This window comes from Poecile atricapillus, chromosome 9, assembly GCF_030490865.1.
Source record: "Poecile atricapillus isolate bPoeAtr1 chromosome 9, bPoeAtr1.hap1, whole genome shotgun sequence".
Classification (NCBI taxonomy): Eukaryota; Metazoa; Chordata; class Aves; order Passeriformes; family Paridae; genus Poecile; species Poecile atricapillus.
Window position 1 is genome coordinate 9941027 of NC_081257.1, and position 27182 is coordinate 9968208.

General features: G+C 45.7%; 1 protein-coding gene across 1 annotated transcript in view; it reads left to right on the forward strand.

Annotated features, from left to right (window-relative positions):
- DNAH1 (dynein axonemal heavy chain 1) overlaps window positions 1-27182 on the forward strand; it is a 66091-nt gene that overhangs the window by 23502 nt on the left and 15407 nt on the right. Inside the window, exons 22-54 of the mRNA XM_058845207.1 lie at window positions 113-234; window positions 787-892; window positions 1994-2173; window positions 3038-3178; window positions 3797-3960; window positions 4327-4440; window positions 5056-5244; window positions 6230-6335; window positions 7421-7534; window positions 7860-8009; window positions 8480-8566; window positions 8672-8858; window positions 8972-9063; window positions 9537-9691; window positions 11238-11415; window positions 11527-11721; window positions 12389-12508; window positions 13131-13289; window positions 13553-13654; window positions 14825-14965; window positions 15459-15619; window positions 16312-16469; window positions 16602-16775; window positions 17148-17186; window positions 18262-18440; window positions 19253-19483; window positions 20829-21025; window positions 21398-21533; window positions 22678-22886; window positions 23655-23826; window positions 24187-24378; window positions 24920-25030; window positions 26093-26278. Coding sequence (XP_058701190.1) covers window positions 113-234; window positions 787-892; window positions 1994-2173; window positions 3038-3178; window positions 3797-3960; window positions 4327-4440; window positions 5056-5244; window positions 6230-6335; window positions 7421-7534; window positions 7860-8009; window positions 8480-8566; window positions 8672-8858; window positions 8972-9063; window positions 9537-9691; window positions 11238-11415; window positions 11527-11721; window positions 12389-12508; window positions 13131-13289; window positions 13553-13654; window positions 14825-14965; window positions 15459-15619; window positions 16312-16469; window positions 16602-16775; window positions 17148-17186; window positions 18262-18440; window positions 19253-19483; window positions 20829-21025; window positions 21398-21533; window positions 22678-22886; window positions 23655-23826; window positions 24187-24378; window positions 24920-25030; window positions 26093-26278 — 4947 coding nt within the window. The remainder of the gene's footprint in view (window positions 1-112; window positions 235-786; window positions 893-1993; window positions 2174-3037; window positions 3179-3796; window positions 3961-4326; window positions 4441-5055; window positions 5245-6229; window positions 6336-7420; window positions 7535-7859; window positions 8010-8479; window positions 8567-8671; window positions 8859-8971; window positions 9064-9536; window positions 9692-11237; window positions 11416-11526; window positions 11722-12388; window positions 12509-13130; window positions 13290-13552; window positions 13655-14824; window positions 14966-15458; window positions 15620-16311; window positions 16470-16601; window positions 16776-17147; window positions 17187-18261; window positions 18441-19252; window positions 19484-20828; window positions 21026-21397; window positions 21534-22677; window positions 22887-23654; window positions 23827-24186; window positions 24379-24919; window positions 25031-26092; window positions 26279-27182) is intronic.

Consider the following 27182-nt stretch of genomic DNA (forward strand, 5'->3'; position numbering starts at 1 on the left):
GAGTCATTTAAATCCTGTCAGTAACATCACTGGGCAACCCAATTATCTCCACTGCCTTATCTCCCACATGCTCAGAATACTGATGCTTCCTCTGTTACACATTTTGTTGTAGGTGATTACTTTGTGCCCTGATCCAGAGCTACTGGAGAAGCTGCAAAATTGTAACAAACTACTTGAACTTGTGCAGAAAGGACTGAGTGAATATCTGGAGACAAAGAGAAGCGCTTTTCCCAGGTAACCCCAAGTTTCATAGGGGTAGATCGCACTCCCTGTTTCAGAAAATATGAGAGGCTCACTGCAGTTCATTCTGCCAAGAAAGAGCAAAACCACCTAAGCTTAGGATTTATTCATGGCCTGCAAACATAAGCAAAGCTGTGCCTTTCAATGCTGCCATCTGATGGGGAGAAAACAGGCACACACAAATGTGGTGAGTTAAGGGCAGTCTGATAGCATCGTTGCATATCTATGCCTCAGGATTTATGTAGAAAGGGTGGGGTAAAATTAAAACCTCCAAGTAACTTTTATTCCTGAAGGAAGACTTACATTCTTTGATACTCATTTAAACCCTCTTTGCTTGGAAATAACTGACTTCTGCAGAGGGAGAAATCTGTCTCTACAAAAAGGGAGATGGCTGGATGGTGGCTGCTCATCTACACAAATACAAAGAGATCAGTGAGCAGTCAGAAATAGTTTCTTTCACAAAAGGCTTGTTCCCCATCATGCCAGGACTTAGCCCTTGCTGCTGCAGTAAACAGAGCCTCTCCTCACACCTCTCTCTGTTTGTAGGTTCTACTTCCTATCAGATGATGAGCTGCTGGAAATACTGTCTCAGACAAAAGACCCCACGGCTGTACAACCTCACCTCCACAAGTGCTTTGAGAACATTGCACGGGTAGGCAAAGCAAGCACACAAGTGGCTTGGCCTACCTTTGGAAAGCTGTGTCATGGGAATTTGGAGGCATTCTGAGGTCTGGAGGAAAGTTCACATTCTGATGTTTGGAAAAGTATCTCCTGGGAAGCTGTAACTGTACATAGGCATTGGAAGGTGCTGCCTGTCCTGAAGTGGGATTCCTGCAACCTCACTTCAGACATCTCAAAGCCAGGCATCTGCCCATGACCTGGGTGCCCTTAGTTGTCCTTCAGAATTGTGGGGAAATAGGCATCTGCAAAAGTTGACTTAGAGAAATTCACTTAAATATCCATTCTAGGAGGAGAAGACACTCCCTCTGGAGATGGTGTGTCCATCTCACCATGAAGCCAGGAGAAATAGCTCTGACTTAGCTTTCTACTCGCAGGCACCTTGTTTGGATGGCATCCCTCTCCTGCTGACAGCCCCAGAAGGGACAAAGACTGAACAAGCCTGAGCTGAATTAAGTTTCTGCCTTCATCCCTTCCTAGGAGCTGGAGTTAACCCGGCTATTTTTCCTCTTTGTTATTCCTAATAGACTTCAGACTCCATAGCTAGTCACAGCTCAAACCACCACAGTACTCAGACAGTAAAACCAATCTCCTAGTCATTAGTTTGGAAAAATAGAAAGGAAATTGAACTGGAAACCTGGTGCAAAGCCATTGGAATAAATAAGGGGACTTTCAGTGTTATGCTGGGGCACCAGAGAAGCTGTTAAAATTTTACTCTTAAAACCAGGCACTGTGACATCAAGGGAAATGATTTGAATCTACAGAATTGAGCGGGAGTCAAGGGTCTGAATCCTAGACAGGCGATGAGAAATGTTCATCCTACCTATAATTTGATTTGCTTCACTCAAGTCACAAGCTATGTGAATCTCTTGTTTTCATACAATCATTTTCCATTATTTGGAGAGGTCATTTTGCACGTCTGTCGCCCACTTTATCATCACTACTGGCAACCAAGTTTGGCACCAGGTTTATAATGAGCAAACACTGGTATAGGCTGGCTGTCCCCCAGGGGCAGGAAGGCACGGATTGAAAAGAAATCCTCCACTCGTATCTCCTGTTGTGCTTCTTCCATTAGCTGAAATTCCAGGAAGACCTGCAGATCACACACATGTACTCTGGTGAAGGAGAAGAGGTGAAGCTGTTTACTGCCATCCGTCCCAGTGAGAATGTGGAGGACTGGCTGCTGGAAGTGGAGAAATCCATGAAGGCCAGTGTTCGGGACAACATAGAAAAATCAATTGGTGTTTATCCAGAGGTAAGAGTTTTATCACAGACTGGCAGCTCTCTGATAGGTTGGTTCCAGTCTTGCCATAGAGGTCACCAGAGATGGGGCTGATGAACTTCTAGAATATTGTATTCTATTCCACTTTCAAAACACAGCCTTTAATATGGTTTTGTGCCTGTAAGTGCAGAATGGGCAGCTGGACAAGAAGCTAATGGTCCAGCAGAATGCAAACCCTGCACACTCCCTCAACAGCTTTCCTACAGCGTAAAACAACCCTGTATGAATCCATGTCTGTTCATCTCTCCAGACTACTTCCTCCTTGTAAGGATCTTCTGCTTCAGCTCTCATGTCTCACAGTGAGCTAGGGGCTGGTAAAAGTAATCAAGGCACATGAACTGTTGGTTTCAGTCAGTGCATAGGGGATATATCTTGGCTCTGGTTTATGTATAAAAGCTATGCTGGTGTAAAACTGAAATTTCTAATCTAGGTAAGGAGAAAGGCTGAAAAATAAAGAGACCTTGGCTGTATCTGTTACTTTTTCTTATTCAGACTGAAAATTTGAAAGTAAGAAAGTTAGAACAGGCCAGAGGAGGGTAAATATTCTTTTGGGTCTCACAGATTCCTGCTCTTCACCTGCTGCTGGTTACTTGTAACTGGTTACTGTAGGTGGCATAGTGGAGAGAAGGTACCTGCTGTACCCGGTTGCCTGAAGACAGTTTCTTCATAGCAGCTGGAAGGGAAAGAAAAGGAAAGCCTCTTAAACAAGAATTCAGTGCTTATTTGTTAATCATGCATCTCAGAGCAAGAGGACAGAGAAATAAATAAACAAACAAATAAATAAAAGTCTTACCACCTTTTTTCCCCTTTCTCACACCTGTTTTTTCCTATTTTAAGACTCCACGCACCACATGGGTCTTGCAATGGCCTGGCCAAGTGGTCATTGCTGGCTGCCAGATTTTCTGGACAAAGGAAGTGTCTGAAGCTTTGGAAGCTGGAGATTTGTCCAGCAGGCTTTACCCACAGCTGAGTGCTCAGGTATGAAAATGAATGGAAGGGTGAGATTTTGCCAGATGGAGACTTTTCAATCATCAGGCCACAGACAAGTTATAAATACAGCCAGGACAATACTGCTGGGGAAACAGAGACACGGTTTTGCATAGCACTGTTCAAAACAGGTGATAAAATAGGTTGTCTTCTCAATTATTAGGATATTTGTCATAATAAACCTCAAACAATACACAGGATTGATAATATGATCACCACCTGAACACTATAACAAGGTGAAAGATAACTTCTCCAGGGTTACTCAAGAAGCCAAAGGTGAAGAACTGAAGTGATGGACAGTGGAGGAAACTGCATCCTTCATATCAGTTCTGTGCATCTAATCACACCTAATACCTGAGAGTTATTAGCTCTGGACTTCGTGGTGGCTCTAACTCTTTCTTTTCACCTGAACATGGTAATGGTGTAGGCAAAACTCAGCTCTGAGCCAGCCCTGAATAGCATTTGCTTTCTGAGCAGTTATTTGTGCTTCTGACAAGAGAAGAGACAGAAGTTGCTTGAGTACTGAATAGACTTAGCATGCCCTGAGTTTGATTGCATTGCATTGGTACAGAGTGGATTGCTTCAGGGTACTTTCCTTTCCTTCCCCAGCTGGCAGATTTGGTGGCCCTGGTCCGTGGGAGACTGTCCAAGATGCAGCGAGCAGTGCTGTCAGCTCTCATTGTGATCGAGGTCCATGCCAAGGATGTTGCAGCAAAGCTGGTTGAGGAGAATGTAACAAGCATGAATGATTTTGAGTGGATCTCCCAGCTCAGGTTAGAGAGCACAGCTCAGCTGGCCTCCCTGGCCAGTCTGCATTCTCCTTACCCATCAGCTGTGTCCATGACAAATGGAAACAGGAGTTCGAGACAGATCTAAGTTTTGATGGCATCCTCTTTGGCAATAAAAACTAACCCATTCCATGATGTTTCACTGTGAAAGGCCGTGCTCCTGCCCAAGGGGTGCAATGCTTGATCCCAGGTCCTGTGAGAACTCCTGTCCACCCTGTTGTGTCACTTTATCCTTTCTGCTCTTGAGAGGGAAATCCCTTGACATACAGGTCTCCAAACCTGTAATCTCGTGAGCTGTTTTGTCTGCCAGGCAGTGTTTGTCTTTCTGATGTCATGTTCACTCACCATTAGATACTACTGGACAAGGGATGACCTGTACATCAGAGCAGTCAATGCTGAGTTTCTCTATGGCTATGAGTATCTGGGGAACACTGGCCGTCTGGTTATCACACCCCTCACTGACAGGTAAAGACATTGTTTTCTGGGTAAAAAACGCACCTTTGTTCTCTTTTCTTTATTGTTTTTTCTTCTGGATGAACAGGATTAAACAAAGGATCTGACCATGCAGGTCCTACATCTTAATGTATGTAAAAAGAATCCATTTGTACAGTAAAGGACTACCTGAGACAAGTGCACTGGAGCACCCTGGCATTGATTCCTACTGTATTCCTAGTGATCAGTGCTCAGACTGATTGCTTTCACTCTCCTAATTCTTAATGTAGTGCTCTCAAATAAAATGCCCACCTGATAGCTAAGGAGCTCTTCTAGAAACCAGAAGGTAGCAGCTAGTACTCTAGAATATGCAGCAGAAATAATAGTTTTACCCTTTTGTAACTGTCCTTTTTCTACAGAATGAATTTGTAGCCAGTGGCAGAAGGATTTATCCATGCAGGCCCCCATGAATACTAATCAAGGCCACATAGCTCTAACTCCCTTGTAGAATGCTGCATATCTAAGCAGTTTTGTAGAATAATGAATGTGGATTCCTCCTTGTCTCCAGCTGGATAGATCATATGTCTCTTTGCTGAAATCAGTAGTACAAATGCTTTTTTTCATCATCTGGTCTCTTCTTTGTTGTAGGTGTTATCTGACACTTACAGGAGCTCTGCACCTGAAATTTGGAGGAGCACCTGCAGGACCAGCAGGAACAGGCAAAACAGAAACAACAAAAGACTTGGGCAAAGCACTGGCAATCCAAACTGTAGTGTTCAACTGCTCTGACCAACTCGACTTTATGGCAATGGGCAAGTTTTTTAAGGGACTAGCCAGGTACAGTGAAATGCTGAGTGTCATTATTGAGGGATGCCCTAGCAAGGGGGTTACTGAGTTCCAGAATGAGCAAGGTTGCAAAATTCCAGCCAGAAAGGAGGAACAGTTGATCCAATTAAAAAAGAGAAAAAAAAAAAAAAAAAAAGAGAGAGATAAAAGGAGATCCTTGTTCACTTAAGGCAAAATTAAAATGCTTTGCACTAATCCACAATATACTAATCCACCTGTGCAAATGTTTGCAGCTTTGGCCTTTATTTTAATATCATCCATGTTGGACTGAGATTCAGCCCACAAGCTGCTTAATCTTAAGAAGAAGAGAATCTGCTGAGAGTATTCAAAATTGAGCAGCCAAGAGAGACTGCTCTAAGCCCTGAGGGATCCTCTCAGAGAGGCTTCTCTCTTCTCTACATTTCAAACAGAGCTGGTCCAATTAGGCTGTTGCACACTGGTGAATCTGAATTAGTTACTCCAACAAAGGCTGATATTCTTTTCTCAGATGTTTTCTTTGTAAGTAATTTAACTTCTTTCTTAAGCCATGCTTTGTGGGAAGATCACCTTCCTCATATGCATGCTTCCACCTTTATATTTTCAGAGTTTTCCAAACTCTGAAAAATGGACTTCAGTGTTGTATGTATAAACTGCATCTGCTACACATACAGCTCAGGTACAAACCAGGAATTCAACATGACACCACTTTAAAGCTGAAATCTATAACAGGGAGAATTTGTCCCAAGCTCTAGGATCAGATACTGCCATGGGCAGTCATCACATGGCCTGGGATACAGTCAGGGTGTCCACTGAACCAGGACACAGTGGCTGTGTCACTTTGCCATGGGACATCAGGGCCCTTTTGTGTTCATTTCTGGTCTCTGTTATGCCTACCCAGTATGTGGATATATAACTTCTGGCTATAGCTGAACTTTTGACTGCAAGATTGCTCCTGTATGGTGCTCCTGACTCCCTTCATTCTTCCTTCCTTGCCCAGCTCTGGTGCCTGGGCTTGCTTCGATGAGTTCAACCGCATTGATATCGAGGTGCTTTCAGTGGTGGCCCAGCAGATCACAACCATCCAGAAAGCACAGCAGCAGAGGGTATGTAAGGAACATGTGGATGCAAAGGCAGGCAAAAAAATCTTCACTTGAACTAGTTCAGGCAAGTCCTTGTCTCTGCACAAACCTTCAAGCTTCACTTCTCAGGGGCGACTCAAGCAGACATCCTTGAGGAGAGGTTTGAACAGTGTCCTAACTATGGGACATCATACCAATCCATTACAGTCAACATCCTCAGGGTAATTTTTAACTTCACCCTAGCCTATGCTGCCAGAGTTGCCCACACTCTCACAGGCTGAAGTAACTCTCAGCTTGACCTGTAGTGCCAGCAAACTTTGGTGTGGGAGACGCTCTGATACAGATCCACTGAGCTGATCAAAATTGGAGCTGTGATAAAGGCAGTCAGTGTTCTGACATGAGTTGCTTAACACCAAATTTGTCTAAATGTGTTAACCAAGCTTTGGTGGATTCACAAAACCCACTATGTGCAGAAAAACACATACCCATGCACACAGAGTTGCATTGTAATTGCTGTGAATTGTTGTGAATTGTTGGCTTTAATGGAGATTCAGCTGTCAGCCAGTCTAGCAGCCAGCCTCTGCTTTGTTCTCTGGAGGCCCAGAAGGGTTAAGACCTGAATCTCCTTGACTTTGGCTTGGAATTAGAAACTTGCTCTCCATAAATTCTTCTGTATTACTTTATCCCCCATCTGAAATTACTACCTACACAGCTTTAAAAAGGATTTAGTTTTCTCTTTGCCTCTTTCCAATGAATTCATTCAAGTCTGATCTCTAGTGCAAAATAAATGGCAAGACGTTTGTTTACAGCTGCAGGGATAGAAGTCTGTTCAAGAGTTAAAAAAAAAAAAAAAAAGAAAAGAAAAGTTAACCCATCAGTAAATCTTCCACAACCCCAGTCTTTTGTACAGGGAAAAATACTGCTGGTAATACTGGGTTCCTGCAGTGGGACCAGATTGAGTCACTACTGTTGTGGGCAGCTGTGTGTGTTTGTGCTTTATAATTTAACAGCTAAAAGCTATTGTTCTCCTCTTGGAAGATTCTGCTACATTATTTAGTTTGCAGGTCAGACTCTCGTCTTCAAGGATGATTATATTTTTAATTTCCTAGGTGGAAACCTTCATATTTGAAGGCACAGAGATCCCACTGGTCCCATCCTGTGCAGTCTTCATCACAATGAACCCAGGGTACGCTGGGCGCACTGAACTGCCCGATAACCTGAAGGTAAGGAGGGCAGGCTGCACAGACAGAAGGAAGGGCAATAAAGGTGCTGGATGCTACCAGGACCCACCAGTGTGTCCATGACAAGAGTTAGGGTGTGATGCTTTTGGAGAGTCTACAGGATCACTTTGAGATTTGAACCACCTGTGTAAGGAAAGGACATTGTTCAGATTGCAGTCTGCAGGGATGCTACAGTGACAGGTGCCACGCACACTCATGTTGTGTCCTCTAAACAGTCTGGAATGGATACTCAGCCTTTTCAATTTGCTGGGAAAAAAAGAAAGAAATGACAATGTTCTGGACATTGTGTTGGATCTGTATGTTCCAGGCTCTCTTTCGTCCTGTGGCTATGATGGTCCCAGATTACTCCATGATTGCTGAGATCTCACTCTACTCCTTTGGGTTTAATGAAGCCAAAATCCTTGCAAAGAAGATCACCACAACATTCAAACTACTGTCAGAACAGCTCAGCGCCCAGGTAGATGCCTTAATGTCCATGAATGCTTTCTAACTGTGAGACTTACTCAGCCCAGGCATGAAGTACTTGGGTGATAGCATATCTCATAAAGGTCACTACACCCATTCTTCATCTTCCTTCCTTCTTTCTAATTCTCCTTTCTGCTCCTGTGGCTGGACTTGCATTCACCTTAAATCCTATTTAGGATTACAGTGGCAGGACAGTTGAGCCAAACAGCCCTGCCTGCTTTTCCTTCCATCTAGGATTTTTCATTGTCCACTTATTCTCATCTTCCTCAATTCATAGACTGTACAGCTGAGGACTAATTAGTTGTTTGAAGGATACTGACAATAGAGTTGGCTAATGGAGGAATTGTTCTGAAGGCATAACTCTAATTTTTCTTTTCTTGCCTGCTGAGTGCATGCCTAAGCTTCCTTTTTGAGGTGGTGCTCCTCTATCTGACGACATAGGTTCCTCTGTGCCTTTTTCAGGACCACTATGACTTTGGGATGAGAGCTGTGAAGACTGTCATCTCAACAGCTGGCAATCTCAAAAGAGAGAATCCTGATATGGATGAGGTAAGTGTGTTTGTACTTCACGCTGACGTAGACTTATGGGGCCTTTTCTGCAGCCTCATACAAGAGGAACGATCTCTGAAGTCCTGAGTTCTTAAATCTGTGCAGGAGCTGATCTGCCTGCGAGCTATTAGGGATGCCAACGTACCCAAATTCCTGCAGGATGACCTCAAGCTCTTCAATGGTATTGTCTCAGATTTATTTCCAAATATCAAAGAAACACCTGTTGATTATGGCATCCTGGAAGAAGCCATCCGTAAATCCTGCATCCAGGCAAATCTGAAGGATGTTGATGGTGAGGGGAAAGGCTCTCCACAAGCTCCCTCTGGACCTGGGCTTTTAGTCCAGCATGCTTCCCTAGGAAAGAGGTGTGTTCCCAAACCCACTCTGCATCATCTTCCTGTACAGGTTTTGTGACTAAATGCATCCAACTGTACGAGACCACTGTGGTTCGTCACGGCCTGATGCTGGTGGGACCAACAGGTTCTGGGAAGACAAAGGTATGGGTGAGACACTGTGTTGGCCCCAGCAAACCATCACCTACCTGGTGTTGCTGAGGGTTAAGTTTCAGAGAAGACCCATACTGGCATTTAAAGCTTTTCTCAGATAGAAGTCAGGGCACAAAGATGCTGCCTGTTAGTAATAATGTATAGTCATGGGGAGGTATATTACTGGTTCACTTTTGAGCTGTGAGATTAGACTGAGGCTTATTAGTTGTGCTGCAGATTTCTAAGGCTTGAGACATCCTTGGACCTCTCTAGGTGCTTCAGGCCTCTTGCAGAGATTCCTCCTCCCCTGCATATAGAGTGCTTAATTTCTGTGCTTTTATTTCAGCCAGGCATCTCTGTACTATGATATTACCCTTCACTATGTCTCTTTTCTCACTGCATTTGAATGCAATTGCTGTGAGAGCAAGTGGTTTTGTCGTTCTGGAGCCATGGCAGTTAACTCTGTGGCTGTCCTGCTTTTGCAGAGTTATGAAGTCCTGGCAGCTGCAATGACATCACTGAAAGGTCAGCCTGCAGCCAGCGGTGGGAATTACGAAGCAGTCCGCTACTTTGTGCTGAATCCCAAATCCATCACAATGGGCCAGCTTTATGGAGAGTTCAACTTGCTAACGCATGAATGGTAAAGTACAAAACCTCCTTTCCTTTCTTCCAGACAGAAAACACATTTCTGGTGTTGAGCATCCTCTCTTCAAGGCTGAGAAGCGTTTGGGGTGGTGGCACAAAACCAGAAGCGATCAAGTCCATATCCCCACCAAGCTACAACAGCCAGTCACAGCGATTTAAGCTGACATCCCTCACTGTGCACTTGGCCTGTCTGCCAGCACATGCCCAGACAGTTCCTGCAGCTCAGCTCGCAGCATTAACTGCAGAACAATCATTTAATAGCTTTGGAGCACATGCCCCTGCTCCTAAGATACAGCAGCTTAAAAATACTTGCTTTGCTTCTGAAGAAAAGTGACCTCTGTACTGCGCACTTGAATTGTTCTGTATAAATACTCTGGTATCCTTGAGTGATGAGGAATGACTTTGAGGCAGAAAGACGGGTTTCATTCCCGTTGCCAGGGCTCCTGCTTGCTTACATGGTACAGAAACAAGAACCAATAGGCCCCTTGCCCTCTTTACAGCCAGGTCCTACTGCTTACGTTTCCATATGTGACCTGAGGTTGACTTTGCAGCTCACTTTATCCATAAGCTAGGATGTGAAAAGCAGTGTGAATCTCCCTTTGGCCCTGTCAGCCAGCACTTGTTTCAGGGCAAAGCTGAAGATTGTGTTCTGTAAAATGAGGGGAACTAAACATAAATGAAACTAACTACCTCTAGGAAAAGTTCAAGCCAGTAAACATTACTGATGCTGTGACCAGAGATTCCCAGCTTAGGATCTGGTACATATTTACTGAAGGACTTTTTACAGGAGCTCCAAATAAGCTCAACAGTTTATTTATGATGTGACTTTACACGGGTATGTCAACGTGACAAAAAGAAAAATGCAGCATTTGTGTAAAATATATTTACAGACAAATCCATCTGCTTTAATCAGCTGAGCTTTAGAACAGATTGTTTTCCCTTGATCTCAGTAACAATACCCTGGAATTCACTAGTACTATAAAAATAACAGATAATTATTTAATATCCAAAGTCAAGTCCAGGGTCTGAATGGAAACTGCGCTCCAGGGTTCCATGATTAAATTCTTGCCATCATTCAGGCAGCATTCCTTGTGTCTGCTCTCCTGGTCACCAGCTCCAGCACCAGCCAGGTTCACAGGCAGCTGAGGATGGGGAACTTCAGTTATAAAGAGGGTAGGGTCATGCTCTTTAGCCTGGATTTATCCCTGTAACCTTGAGAAAAAGAGGCACCTCCAGGGACCTGAACTGGATGCTAGCAAGGCCTCTTTACTCTTCACTGAGGACGGAGATGTTAAAGGGAAGCTTGACATCTTCTAGTTAAATGACATTAATTCCAGATCCTGATGCCCAAAGAAATTGTCTTGTGGTGTCACTCAGGCTGAGATGTGTCTCAGTAAAAAAAAATGAGGTGGACCTTTTTGCAGCTCATAGATAACAGAGGCACATGAACCATGATAAGACTGCCTTTTGTGGTGGGAACTTTGCCATTTATTTCAGCAAAACCAGAGTGGGCCAAGCCCTGCCTTCCTCCTACCTTTCAGGACAGACGGGATCTTTTCCACACTCATGCGCCGGGGAACCGTGGCCACTGACTCCAGCAAGAAGTGGTACATGTTTGATGGGCCAGTGGATGCTTTGTGGATTGAGAACATGAACACGGTACTTGATGACAATAAGAAGCTGTGCCTCAGCTCAGGGGAAATCATCAAGATGACAGAGGTAACTCATTAACTCCCACGTTTGCTGCCTGTTGTCTGTACTCCTTCCTCCCTGCACTGAAATAAGTATCAAAACTGAGCCTTATCCTTTCTTTTCCTTTGTAATTTCCAGGGCATGACCATGATGTTTGAAGTCCAGGATTTGGCTGTTGCTTCCCCTGCTACAGTCTCCCGCTGTGGCATGGTTTACCTGGAACCCAGCATTTTGGGGCTGGAGCCCTTCGTTCAATGCTGGCTGAAAAATATGCCAGACGTCATGCAGCGCTTCTCACAGCAGCTGGCATCTCTCTTCAAGAGATTCCTCCAGGTGAGCTACTGTTCTACCCCCATGATTCCATGTCATCTTGAATATCAACCAGCCCAGACTTGTCAAGGCCTGGATTTAAATGCCGTTGTGGGAACATTTCCTACCAGCATAATATCTATCATGGGAACTTCTCTGTGAATTTTGTGGCTTTAATAGAGGTTACTCACTGATCTCTGCAGATGTGACTAAGTCTCATTGGTTATTATAGTTGGTTTTATTTCATTTTTAAATTATCTTCTGGACAAAACCATCCCTAGTGCAGTTCCATAGCTTAGAGTAGAGTAGCTCCAGGGAGAAGGTTGTACAAACAAGTCTTGTTATTTCTACTTTGCTGATAAGCCATTATTTTAATGTAGAACCTGGAGCTACAAAGGAAAGCTCTGAAGGGAGCAAACCATTTAACAGCAGTGATAGCACAAGATGTACGTAACTATTGCACAGAACCACACGGGAGTCCCAGAGGTTTCTTGGTGTCAAGGCTGAACCAAGGGGTTCATGTTGCTTTTCGCCAGTAAAAATGGTGGTACTTGGGATGCAGTTGGAAATGGCTGCATTCTCAGCCACTCTCTTCCTGCTAAACATAACATGATGGAGGTGAACAAGAAGATAAAACCAAAGACAAGTGTGCTGGATGGTGACACTGAGATGTTCCTGCATATCTTTCCAGGAGGCCATCGACTTTTTACGAAGCTCTGTGAAGGAGATAATTGCCTCTACAGACAGTAACCTCACAGTGAGCCTCCTGGTGATATTGGAATGTTTGTATCAGCCTTTCATTCCCATTAAGGTAGATTTTGCTACCTGTATCACTGTTACTTGTCTCTGTAACTCTTAAGGAAGCTAAGTCATGGGATGGGTTAGTCACTAGCCAGCAAGATGTTGATGCAGAAAGGTCATGCTGTAGCTCATCCACATGGCAGAAGGTAATACAGCATCCACCAAAGCACAGGTAAACCTGGAAGGATTATGCTCTGCCTGCTGAAGGAACACAAGATAAGCTCCATGCCTACCAGGCTGGAGGGCAGAGGTTCACTTTTATTTATAGCAGAGGGAATTGGAGAATGAGTGGGAAGCAGAGATCAGAGCTGAGCAGTGATGCACTTCAGATTGCAGGTCCTTTGCGAGTTAGTATTGAAGAAGACTGGACAATTTTCAAATTAAAAATCTAAGACTAAATTCTTCTCCCATCTCCTGCTGAGTGGTGTTAGTTCAGCAAAAGGAGTATCTCGAGTACACCAGTGAAACAACAGATTTTAATCCACAGAATATATTAACAAGACCTGTGAAAAACTGGCTAGAAAAATCTACATAGAAGCTGAATAGAATTATGAGCAAATTAAGAAGAGCCTGGGGTTTGTGAGCCTTTATTATACCTGAGAGTTTTTCTTCTGCTTGTCTCTGGTTCTAAGGGATTTAAGACGATTCCCCGGGAGAAGATTGCTCGTATGGGAGAGCTGATTGAACCTTGGTTTATATTTTCCTTAATCTGGAGTGTGGGTGCTACTGGAGATTCCCCAGGTCGTGAGGCCTTTAGCTCATGGCTCAGGAAGAAGATGTCAAAGGAAAGGGTGAGTAAAGGAAAAGCAGATCTTAGTAGTGAGGAATGGGGATCAGAGCTGAATGCCTGGAGGCTTTGGATGGACTTCCTGTTGGCATCTGGTACACCATTCTCTCAAAGGGACCCCTGGTCTATTCTGGGATAGTTCTTGGATAGACCTGAGCCCCCTGGCCTGGGTAGAATCCCATTAGTAAAAATAAAGTAAAGTAGTGCGTATCCTCCTGTGAATTCAGCTGAGTGGCAGCCATGTTCACCACAGCTTTATTCTCACAGATTAAGTTACTCTTCCCAGAAGAAGGACTGGTTTATGACTATAAGCTGGATGATGCTGGGCTTAGCAGTACTGAAGAAGATGATGATGAAGTCCCTAAAGAGGTAAAATATTTAATTTTTAATTCCAAGCTAGCTAATTTAGGAGGAGGGACCAGGAAGCAACACAGTCCTACAGGATTTGGTAAGATTTTCTCATCAAGGGCAGAGAAGAAAGGCCTATAGGAAGCAAACAAGAATGTTTAAATCAAAATTAAGCTTTTTATTGAATCATGAAGGCAGTTTCTTGCCTTCAGAGTTGTGAACCAGATCTTTCAAAGCTGAGCCAAGAGGTGGTCAGTTGAGACCTGAGTGTCTCTGTCAGTGTTCAGAAAAGTGAGAGGTGGCCGAGGTGTGGCTCTGGAGGACAGGGGGAAGCTCAGATGGATAGATCTGTGTTAGAAAGCAGTGAACAACAGCAGAAGAGCTATGTGCAGCAGAGTCTGGAGTAGCAGCAAGGCAGATAAATATTCCATCTTTTTCACAAGAGACATCAGTGTAGGGCATGTCAGGGTCATCTTGACTGACAGACACCAGACTCTGGGCTAAAAAGAATTAAAAAATGAGGGAAAATGCTTCCCCTTCCTGAAATGAAACAAAGAGCCCTACATGAGTGTCAGATGCTTAACAGAAGGTGCCAATGTGGTCTCTGTGGGAAAGCCACATGGGGTGGTCAGGAATGTTGATTTTCTCCTGTATTCTCCAGCATAGCCCTGGCAGAAGCTCTATCTCATTTGTGTAGTGAGTGGCCTCTGGGAGGGACATCTGCAGCTTCCATTTAGCACAAGAGATCCATATCCTGTACAAGTAGAAAACCTCACGTGCCTCTGAGTGCAGCCTGGGTGATGGCACAGAACAGGAAGACAGGAGCCCAGATAAGCCCCCTTTGGCCCTCTGCCATGGACAGAATTCCCATTCCATATTCTTGCAGATATCACAAGTGCTCCATCCCGCTTTGATCCCAGTTCTCAGAAGGGAGGGTAGGGGTGTTGCTGCTGGGACAATGACCTCTAACTCTCAGGGTCTGTCCCTCCCAAAAGTAACGAGTCAAACACTCCCAGCATTTCCATACAGAGAGGTGAGGGTGGCAAGACTAAAGAGAGGGGCTGGAAACCTCAATTTCTCATCAGAATCCTAGCTATTACACAGGGAGCGGTGACAGGGAAAATAGCAGAAATAGTTTTCCTTCTCCTAGAAGGGATAGATACCCCCTCTAAGCAGACTCCAATCTTTCAGGTGCACTGGGAGGTGTGGCTGGATGCTACAGCAAAGTTCACCATGGTTCCAGACACCAACTTCTGTGATGTTATTGTGCCCACGATGAACACAGTCCGAATGGCCTATCTGCTGGAGCTGTTGCTCACCAACTATAAGCCAGTACGTGCCCAACCTTGTCTTTGAATTTGCGGTTCAACCTCTTCTTCTCCCAGTGCAGTCAGAATATAACAGCTACCTAATACTTTGGAGATTATTTCCCACTTCCATGGATTTGTATTTCTCTGCTCCAAATCTGTGTTTAAGCACTAGGAGTTATACATTCAATCCCCAGGCAACATGCCAGCACCCCAAAGGAATATCAGCACTCAGTTGTTCTATCAAAATGCAGCAATTGCTAGATAGGCCATCACCATCCCTCTTTACCCTTTTGCTACAGTTACATTTCATACTTCTCTGGTTGGATTTCACCCCACACCAAGAGATTTTGGTGTTGGGCAGCTGACCTTATTGAAGAAGCAAGCCCAGCAGTCCTCTCCCAACCTTCAAATGCCTAAAAGAGCAGCAACTTACATTTCCTCCAGCAAATGTCAGAGTGCTGGGAAACACAGGCTGCTTGCCTATGATTATGCTGCATTGCTGATTGTGCTTCTAGGTTCTTTGCATTGGTCCCACTGGCACAGGAAAGACTCTCACAATTGCGGACAAGCTTTTGAAGAACTTGCCTAACAAATACATCACCCACTTCCTGATGTTTTCAGCACGCACCTCTGCTAACCAAACCCAGGATCTCATCGACAGTAAACTGGATAAGAGGCAAGATTCCTTTCTGTGTGTGCAAAGGCAGTATCCCTGAGCTCAGTGTTTCTATCAGCTTGGTTATTGGGTTTCATCCCAAGACCTGGAGAGGCCCTGAGCACGAACAGCTGTGAATAACATGCAGGACACACAGCACACCTGAGCTGGGATTGTGAGAGCCAATAATAGCTTGTTATAATGGCAAGAAAGTGAGAAGGGCTAGTGAGGGTCGGTAAAAGTTGCTCCAATTCTAGTTATTTTAGAAATACTGCATTTCACAGCACAGGTGTTTGCAAACCCTGGTGTGGGATCTTTACAGAAAGTGATGAAGGGAGAAAATGGGGCTGCCCACCTGCAATCCCACTCCCTGCAGTAAACAGCTTCCATTTCACCTCCTGGATCAGCCACTGGTTTGAAGTTTCCAACAGATTCATGGGCTCAAGCTTTGCTTTTAGTTGCACCTATTTACTCCTTGGCATTGTGCATAAGTAGACAAAATTTCAATTGGAGAGAAGCCAATGCCTCGAACATTGCTCCAGATCTTTTCAATGCAAAGGCCCTTACAAAGGAGTGCATGAAGTGTAAAAACAGCTGAAACTGTTGACTCAGGAAGCATGCAGAGGAAAAAAAAAACATGCTTTTGGATTAAGTTAGAAGTACCTTTGCAAGAGGAGTTGTCCTGTGTCCTGACACGGTTTCTGTCCTTGCAGGCGGAAGGGAGTGTTCGGGCCTCCTGTTGGTCGCTACTTCATATTTTTTATCGATGACTTGAACATGCCCATGCTGGAGCAGTATGGAGCTCAGCCACCCATTGAGCTGCTGCGGCAGTGGATGGACCACCACGGCTGGTACGACCGGAAACAGATCGGTAGGACCCAGATCCTGTGCCCAGAACTCTTGGCAAAATTGGCCTGTTTGATATGTATACCTGCCCTGGAGATTTGTGGTGAGGGCTTTTACCTACAACTCAGCACTCATTCCTGATTTTGCACTCTCAAAGGTACCTTTAAGAAGCTGGTAGATATTAATTTTGTCTGTGCCATGGGACCTCCTGGAGGGGGAAGGAATCCTGTCACTCCACGCCTCACTCGCCATTTCAACTACCTCTCCTTCACTGAGATGGATGACAGCAGCAAGAAGACGATCTTCTCTACCATCCTTGGCAGCTGGATGGGTAAGTCCTGCAGAAAACTGCCACCTTCTCCTCATGTTGAAAGTCACCTTGATGACAACAGAGTTTGGAAGGGGAGAGATTAATATTGATGATCTGATCAAAGTGTTGAAAGCTGGAACTTGCAGTAGTCACTCAAAGATGCTTTAGGGAAAGTGTTTTATGAGGCTTAGCAAACAGTGAGCTCATACACTATTTAGTCTCAGGGCCAAATTCTGCTGGTGCAAATCAGAAAACCAGCTTTGGCTTTCACATTTGCAGTATGTTATCCTGTAGCCTGGGCCTTTCAAAGAAGACTTTGTTTGTGATGGGTGATGCAGATATTCTTAATCTCAGCAGGTAAAGCTAAAACTGATTTTTTTTGTCGTTTTCTAGATGGACTCCTCGGAGAAAAAAGTTACAGAAATCCAGTGCGTAAGTAAGAGCAGAAAGATGAGAGAGACTGTGAACAGAACAAGCTGGTGAGCACAGCATGGCACAGCTTACCTGTGCTTTCAGCAGACAGACACTTGGCCAGACAACAGCCTTCTGTGGAAGCAGAGCCTTCTGTTACTCTCCATCTGCTGCAGCCTGTGGACAGCTGAGCAGGGTGGATCTGAGCATGGTGCTACAGCCACCATGAAAAAAGGGTTCATTTGGAATGAAATGAGTCCTCTTATACTTGACAGGGTGGGAATTCAGGATCATCTTTGCAAATATGCCCTCATCTGCAAATCTGCTAGTAGAAAGAAGTGAGAATAGTCAGCTATGGGAGAGGTAAAGCACAGCTTTCTGAGTGCTTGCAATATTCAGAAGCACCAGTACCTGACTGTGATCTCAGGGGCACATTGAAACATCTAGCTGTGATTTAGAAAGAAACTAAAGGATTTTTGAAATAATGCAAAAAAAGTGCAAAATGCTGGGGTGTCACAGGGCTCTGCTTCTCCAGGAGTGTTTGTAATAAACTTCATTGGGAGGAGAAAAAAAAATTGCACTCTAAAACCAGCAGCTGTGTTTAAATCTTGCCAGACTATTGCATAAGAAATTATTCCTCAGTGGCTTTGCATTTGCTGAGCATAATGAATTGCAGAGGGTTTAGCTAAGAGGGCACTCACATCTTCTACCTTAAAAGTAGCTGAGATTTCACTGCAGGAGTGCAAGGAGGGAGAAGGAAAACCTGTCTGGAATATTTTGGGTAGGCATCAATTACCTGTCTGGCAGTGCCTCCTCTGTTCCTGGGGGGCATGAAATCTTCACACCACAGAATCAGTGTAAAGCATTCTTCCACCCCAAATTTGGTTCACATTAATTGATAAACCCATTGGCAGCTGTCCACTGCAGTGAGCAGGTGCTTGGTCAGGTCCCTCAGTCTCTGCAGAAAAAAGCAGAAAAAAGTGTGTTCCTGCCCAAGTCCTAGCCAGCACCTCTGCCACTCAGTGCCACCTTCCTGCACTGCAAGGACCTTCTCAGCCCATCTTGACATCCTCTCCAACTACTTCTGTCTCTGCAGCGGGAGCAGATGCAGTGAAAGACTTGAATGAGCCCCTAGTCGATGCCACGATCTCTGTGTACATGACCATCACATCCCAGCTGCTGCCCACACCAGCAAAGTCACATTATACCTTCAACCTGAGAGACCTCTCAAAGGTGTTCCAGGGCATGCTCATGGCTGAGCCTGGCAAGGTCGAGGTGAGTCCTCCCATCAGCACAGCCCTGCCACCCGGGGCAGGACCAGAAGTGTTCTAGTTGAGGCCTCATTCACAGGCCTGCAAACTGGCTTCAGTTTCCCATTGAAGATGCATTTTGGTACTGCCCAGTGGGTGTGGTGGCCTCCCCTTTGGCTATTGCCTGGTACCAGTAGCAGGCAGACTCCCCCTTCATCACAGTCCCTCCTTGGCATGGAAGCAGGTGAGTGGCCACAGGGAGTCAGCAGGACACAGCCCATCCATAGAGGGCTGGATGGAGACATGGGGGATCAGACAGGGACCAAGTAAAGGCAGAGGTGTTGTCCTATTACCTCCTTCTGCCCCTTCATCTCTCCTGAGGACCTTGCTCTGGTTCCAACCTGGCCAGTAGAGACTAAATTATCACAGGAAGTACTTAGGACTCTAAATACTATAGGTTCTGTGCTATCAGCCAAATAAAAGGATCTTTAAAAAAACACACAAGAAAACTCTAAAAATTAAATCAAACTGGGGAAAGATAAGAACAAAGAACATAAAATTTAAATCTCTCAAAGAAAGCCCGACATATGGACAAATAGAGGGGGATAAACTGATGCTGTAATGAGCTCTCTGCAAAGCAGCTGTTTTGACAAGAGTTGTTTTTGAGAGGAGAAGGGAAAGCAGCTTCCTCCGCCCAGTTCTTTCTCCGCTCCAGTTGCCTTGTAACAGGAGTGGAGCTGGCCACATGCTGGGCAGGAACCAGCTTTCCTGACAGCAATGCTCATAACACTTCTCTGCTTCTCTCACCGGGGCTGTTTTGCTGGGATTTCCTACCAGAACAAAGAGCACCTGCTGAGACTCTGGTACCACGAGAGCTGCCGGGTTTTCCGTGATCGTTTGGTCAGTGAGGAGGACCGGACCTGGTTTGACAACCTAATGACAAAGAAAATGGAGGAGTTTGGCACCACTTTTCAGGAGGTCATTCCCTCCCAGCCAGTTCTGTTTGGAGACTTCATGGAGCCAGGTGCCAATGTCAAAATATACCAAGCAATTGACAGCCAGGAAAAGGTAAGGACCCTAGGAATCACCCTGTGAACTATGTTCACATCTTCCCAGTCTTCTACAAACAAAGGAAAACAGTAATAGTAACAATAGTGGTGCTCTAATTAGAGGTGTCTGTACCTACAAACCACCCCAGGGGTCTCCTGTGAAATCCTACCACATATATGAATAGTGGCTGTTTTTGTTGTGATGGGCAGTTGAGGTGGAACAAGCTGTCTCTGCATTGCAATCCTGGAGGCAGCCTGCTATGCCAGATCTCCCAAATGAGCCACACTTGGGACTGAAAAGTGAAATTTGCTGGAAAGAAATGGCACATTACCCCCAAACAATACTACTTTTGCCATTAAGGACTTCACAATTGACCTTTAAAAGTAATTAATGTTACTGCCAGACTCCCTGTTGGAGAAGATACTGGGAGTACTTGGGTAGTGGTAATTAAGCAAAGGCAATGAGTGGTACGTTTTGCACTCATTATCAGAAACAGATGATTATTCTGTTGTCTCTCCTCTTGTGATAGCTCTGTGACAAGGGCTGGTAATTAACTAAGCTTTCCAATCCCTTTTGCAAAGTAGGTAGGCCTGTCCCCCACCGAGGTGAGCACAGCTGAGACAGCCAGACATAGAGGCAGCTGCACAGTCCCCACTGATGCACACAGGACTTTGGCATCTAGGCAGGGATCTCAGTGCTGTATGAATTCCAGCTGGTGTTGCTTTTCCAGCTTCACAGTGAGATTGCTGAGGGGGTAGGATCAAATCCCAGATGTCTTCATGCTTCATCTCCTCCTCTGGCCTGAGGGTGCTATTGAAGAGAGCCTGGGAAGGGCAAGAGAAACTGCTCCTGCAGCTATTCCATGTGATGGCTGGATTGGGAGAGAAGTATGCTCCTCTACCCATCTACAGCCAGTGTTGTTTTCTTCCCCAGCATCTGTGCTTTCCAGACAGAATCCTAGCCACAGGATTCAGCAGCAGGCAGTGGTCAGCTGTAGAGCAAGGAAAGTAACCCAGAGGGAGGCCCTGAAGCAGTATGGATCAGGCAGCCATAAGCTCTTTTATTTTGAACGACACCCTGCTGTTTCTCGAGGCAAACAGCACAGCTGGGAACAGCAGACTGTAGTCACTTGCCTGAGTTAGTTTAAGGTCACCATTGAGCACCTGCAGCCACCACCACTAACTAAATTCAGCCCATCCAATGGCAGTTCCTTAAGGGAGCCTGGAGGAGAGCTGCTCCCAGATACTGTTAAGCACCAGGCTCTGCCCTCCCCTACTCCTGGCTGTGCCAGCAGACAATAACCCCCACCCCCCCACACAATTGCTTTTATCTGGTAGCCACAACTGAGTGTTTCTACTCACAGCTGAAGCTTGTGATTGAGGACTACCTGGAGGAGTACAATCAAAGCAACACTCCAGAACTGAAGCTTGTGCTTTTCATGGATGCGATACAGCACATCTGCCGAATCAGCCGGATTCTGCGGCAGGCTCCGGGGAATGCTCTTCTCCTGGGTGTTGGGGGAAGTGGGAGACAGTCTCTCACCAGACTTGCATCTCACATGTAAGTAACGCACTCCCACCTATGCATGTAAAGAGGAGCAGCTCCGTTGGGGCTGCCTTCAGAGAATCTTTTTTTCTGCCCTTCCCACTGCCAGTTACATGTTTCTCTGGCTGCTGACTCCTCAAATGAGTCAAGAGCTAGGACTCAGTTAACATGCACATCTGCACTGGGTTTCTAGCTAGCTCAGGTATCTCTGCTTTGTGTAAAACATGCTCCTGGGTTGGTGGCTGTCCTTGGTGCACAAGGACAAGCGTGTGCTCAGGACTCACTATAGAAAAACAGCTTTCACCCTGAGACCACAAGACCTACTGGGAATTGACAGAAGAGAATGGTTTAATTTGATGTAACTCCACAGGCTTCTTTTTCCTTTAGGGCAGAAAATGAATGTTTCCAGATTGAACTGTCAAAAAATTACGGCATGGCCGAATGGCGAGAAGATGTGAGGAAGGTCATGATGAAAGCAGGCCTTCAAAGTCTACCCAAGACCTTCTTATTTGTAGACACACAGGTACAAAAGTATTAGCATGGTGAATTCCATTTCAAAAGGGGTCAAAAACACATCTCTAAGCTAAATAAATTCCCCTACAGAGTATTAAGGAACTTGACACAAACCAGACACAACTTGTATTTCTCCAGTAGCTTATATTCATCCTCTTATAAAAGAGCCCCAGGGAAACTAGAGGTGGTGCATTTATTGCTAGAGGGTCTGTAGAGCTGTGTGTGAGTGGGTGGATTCTTCTCTTGCTCAAGGAAGCTTCTTTCAGCTCCATCCAAGGGTTAGGTGGGTACATAGATTTTAGCTGTCTGAAACTAAGCACTACTGGCCACTGATATTAGAAGTCCTCAGTAAAATGACAATTTTCCTTTTCAAAAAGAGAGTAGATTTAGGACTTTATGCCTGTTGGTTCCACAGGATAATGCTGGCTGTAACTGTAAACTGTAACTTGCTAATGAGTAGGCCAATTTCCGCTTCTGGAATCACAGTTATGTTCCCCACAGGCTTTTTTACTGCCTTCATTATCATAGGAACCATTCCCTTGTGGCAGAGCCCTAAGCAGTGAGATGAGCATCAGTCAAATGCTCCTTGTTCTTGCAGCCTTTTCCCTGCAGTGAGAAGCATATGTGGGAGCAGAGGGGCCCAGGAGGGTGCATTTAGTCAAGGAGATGGATGCTATGTATTTCTGATGTAGCAAAGGTGGAGAGGTGAGTGTAGCGCTGGAGGGAGATCGTCCCACAGATTGTGACACATCCCTACAATTACTCTGTCTCCCACATTGATAAGCTTTATTTTAATAATGAAGAGTTCTGTGCTGGAGGAACAAAGACCCGGAGCAACCAGGTGTCTGGGGTCTGACTGCAGAGGCAGGGAGCAAGAACCTGAGCTCAATTTGTCTGTAAGGAGACAGGGAATGGGCAGAAGGATGTTTGAGCTCAAACACACCCTCCCACTCCTGAAATGGCTGAAATATGGCTGTTTAATTGGAAGTGCTGGACAAGAATTAGGGTGTGCCTTCCTGGAGCCAAATGATCACAAAAACTGTTTCTTATAACTGAGGCTGAGGGCTGTATTTATGCAGAAATTATCTCCATGGCATGTGAGACATGAGTCTCTTCTGACTTAAGAGTCTGGGGTTTTTTTACCATCTACGTAGATTAAAAGTGAATCCTTCCTCGAAGATATCAACAACTTGCTCAACTCTGGTGACATTCCCAACATTTACAATCCTGAGGACCAAGACCAGATCATGACAGCTATGAAGCCTGTTGTTCGAGATCTGGGGCAGCAGCCCACCAAGGCAAATTTGATGGCTGCATACACAGCACGGGTTCGCAGCAATATCCACATGGTCCTGTGCATGAGGTACATTTCAGGCCTACAACTCCATGCTTTTAATGCTAATTATTCCCTGTATAATGGGATCTTTGTTTCCAAGCTCCAGACTTTGGAGAAGGAGGAAGAATAGGAGTATGGTTTGCATAACATCTTCCCTAAGACTAAGTTTTTTGTTTTTGTTTTTTTTTACACTTTGCTGGTCTCAAGATGAAGTTTTAATTTTTCAAGAGTATGATTATGTGTGATTCAGATGAAACACAAGATAGCTCCTCCTTTCTGCACCATTGAGCCATTTGTTACAGACATATCTTGTTTGAATTTGGGGCTCAGTTGCACCATGTTTACCATGAATCTAATGCATAGTCCATAGCCAGCTTGCTCCCTTGCAGGAGGGATACCAGAAGGTACAGGGTACTCTAGTGCAAGAACAAGTAGAAAAATCAGGGCCATGATTATGGTTTGGTGATGTGATCTCTGCACACACCTGCTTGAAATACACTTCAGAGCACATTTATTTCTTATCCCTTAAGTGTTGTCCCTAGAGAGAGATCCTACTACCCTACTACCATCTTAATACTTCCAAAATATCCCGAGCCAAGGAATGAGCTCAGACCTGCACCTTTCGGCATGCAGCTCACTGCCTGAACTTTCATTCCCCTTTTCCCTCCTTTCCTGGGTGTATTCCTGTCCCTCTTACTCTGCAAGACTTCAGGGTGGTTCCATAGAGGAAAAGATATTTTGTCCTTGTATTTAGAGCCAGCTGTAACACATCTTCTCTGCATGCCTTGCCCCCAGCCCGATCGGAGAAGTGTTCCGCGCACGCTTGAGGCAGTTCCCCTCTCTTGTGAACTGCTGCACCATTGACTGGTTCAATGAGTGGCCTGCTGAAGCCCTGCAGAGTGTTGCCTCCTCCTTCCTGAATGAACTCCCACTTCTTGGTAGCGGTAATGACGATATCAATGGGATGGTACGTGCCACACTCGAGAATGCTCTGCTCCTGTACGTTCAGTGTGCTGTGTCTCTGGATACAGAGACATCCAAGACAACAGATGCACGGCACACCTTCAGAAGTGTCCTACCCTGCAGCAGAAATGTTCTATGGCAGGATCATTCAAATGCAGAGCTGCATAGCTTTTGTATGCCTTGAAACTGTCTTGGCCATTTGTCACCCCTCCATGGCACTAAAGCCCCAGACACACATAAGCTCTGCTGTGACTGTAGAGTTTGGTTCTTCATAAGCCCCTTTTGCTTTCTCTGGGCATCACACAGATTTGCCTTTCATGTGTTCAGTACCAAATAATATTGTTTCTTTCCTGTCTCCTTGTAGATTCAAGTATGTGTAGCAATCCACCAGAGTGTGGCAAAGAAATGCCAGTTGTTCCTAGCAGAACTGGGCAGACACAATTATATCACTCCCAAAAGCTACCTGGAGTTCCTCAGCATCTTCAGTTCCCTCATTGGAAGGAAGCAACAGGAACTGAAGACAGCCAAGAACAGGATGCAAAGTGGCCTAGACAAGGTTCGTCCCTCATACCCAGGAAAGTTCTGGGATGATCCTTTACACATTCTGAGCAGTGTATTTATAGCTGCAGAGATGCAGTGAGATGTCCTATACATGTCCTGTGCAACAGGAAAAAACTCAGGCTAAGGCAAGTGAGAGCTATGCTTTCTGCCAGAGCCAGTCTTTCTGAAGGTCTGCATCTGTAACAGCTCTAAAAGAATAATGAGCCCCAGTCTTTGGGGACCACAGACCTGCGTGTAGCTCAGCTCTCAGGATGTTCCTTACTAACCTTGTAAAGCCCTCTAACAGAAACATTGTTCTGCTGTTTCATTGCCCTGAGCTTATGAAGTAATGACTAGCATGTGCAGGCAACATTAGGCAGTGCTGTTTATAAGCACACCACAGTGTCAGATTGTTGCTTAAACAGGAACCCCAGGGCAAGACCTGTGCTTTGCACAGCCCAGCGCTTGGCAGGGAGCATCCTCCAGAGCAGCACAGCCCTTTCCTAGGGCTTTTCATGGCTGCTGCCCCTGCTCTTGACTCTGCTTTGCTCCCATAGCTCCTGCGAACAGCAGAGGATGTAGCGAAGATGCAGGAGGAGCTGGAGTCCTCCCGCCCTCTCCTGGCACAGGCAGCCAAGGACACCGAGGCAACCATAGAACAGATAAAGGTACCGCTGCTGGGCAGCCCTGCACTTTCTAACTGACTGCTCAGACTGGACTGGACTCAAGCTGGAGAGGCCTGGCAGGGATTGTGCAAAATCCTGCTTGATCAGAGGTAAAACGCCTCAGACAGGCAGATATTTGTGCAGAGCTGCACTGACAGCAAAAGCTGCCTCCTGCTGGGGTCCTGCTGTGCTGCTGGTGAGCACCAGTTGCAGAAGTGATGGCTCCCGTGTTTTTGTCTGAAACCACCACCCAGGGGTCAGTCAGCCAAGCTCCCAGCTCCCAGGCCCTTGCAAGCACAGTCTAGCAACACTAAAACAATCCTCAGGTGGCCTGAGCAGCTCTAAGCCAGATTCATTGTTGAAGAGGATCACTCCTCCAGATCCCAGTCCCAGGGAGCTGATCCAGCTGCACCCTGCCCCCCAAACCTCAGGGATCATCACACAGTCACTCATGCCACTTCAGAAGAGGGAACTGTTCTGTGTTGGCTGTCCCTGCCTTCTCTCCTTGTGTTCCTCACTGCCTGTCTTCTCCTGTGGGATGGCCACACTGGGACAGAGTGAATAGGGACACAAACATAATACAGCTCTGCATGGAGAGGGGAGTCTGCAGTCACCTAAATTCCCACATAGCAGATAAGGATTTGGCTGTATTCCACATTTCCTTCGTGCCTCTTCATAGTGTATTAACCCTTAAGGTATGCAGAAGTGGCAGTTTCAGAAACAACCCCCCCTAAGCATATCTTCCCATTCCTCAATGTCCCTACAGATTTGCAGCCCTATGCATCCTCTACTTGTGCCAGTAGGAAAATGGATAGAACAGCTAATTCCTGCAAGACTAACATAATTCCATACATAGCCAGAGCTGGCACTTATGGATGGTTTATACAGGCTGACAAAAACCTTCTCCCATTATGGTGCAAGAAGGGCATCCCCTGCAGCAGTTAGGTCCCCGAGATGTGCTGGAAGAAGACACACATGCTGCCAGGACAGCTGTGATCCTTTCCTAGCAGTGCCAAGCCAAGCTCTGCCTCCAGCATGCTTCTGAGGCTGTCTCTGCTATTGCAGGTGGACACAGCTGTGGCTGAAAAGACAAGAAGTGCTGTGCAGGCTGAGGAGGCCAAGGCAAATGAGAAAGCTCAGACAGCCCAAGCCATTGCAGATGATGCTCAGAAGGACTTGGATGAAGCCCTCCCAGCCCTGGATGCTGCTCTTGCCAGCCTGAAGAACCTCAACAGAAATGATGTTACAGAGGTAACTGTGTCAAGTGAGAGGGTGGCAGAGCCAAGTCTAGTCAAGGACAGCATCTCCCTTTGCAGAAATTCCCTTTCAATAGGCTTGCAACATCCCCAGCCTTTTCCTCCATCCATTCCCCCTGGGCTCACTCTGGGCATGCAGCTTCTCACCTTCACTCCTTCAGATGCAAATTGAAGGGCAGAAAGGCAGTAAATGGCCCCTGGGTGTTTCCAGCATGTCCTGGAGAGGCTGTGGAGGAGGGCTCACCCCACTGCCTGTCCATGGGAGTATGCAGCAGGTATCACCAAGCAGCCCCAAGTACTGCCTGTGCAGCACAGGGACAGAGCTGGCAGCACCCTGAACCTGCAGGCTCTTTGAAAAGGGATCCACCTCAGGCAGAGAAGAGGCAGTAGGCTGAATTCAAGGCATACTGGCTTGAAATAGGCTAGTGAGAGAAAGAAGGGTGATTCTGAGCCTGCAAAGCATCACAGCCCATAGCCAAGACAGAAGTCAATAAGTACAGATTTCACCACACAGGGACAAGCTTATTGCTCTGCAGTTGAGTAACAGACCTTTTTATTCTCCCAAAAACATACAAGACCCCTTTCCTCAGAAAGTGGGGAAAGACACAGACAGTGTTGGTCCACTTGGCCCCAGCACTCATCCTCTTGTAGAGCTGGCATGAGAAGTGTCTTGTCTATCCAAGGCTTCCAATGCCACAAGATGCATCAATTTCTTACGCATCATCTAAACCAGCCCCCAGAAACTCTGTACTTAAGGATTAATCTCCTAGTTTCTATTAAATCCAGCTGCCAGGTCATGGCCCAAGTAACCTGTCACCAGAGTAGAGACCACCAGACTTCTCTCCCAGTCTAGAATTAAGGACCCAGCCCAACCAAAAGAGGACACCACTACTGTGGCA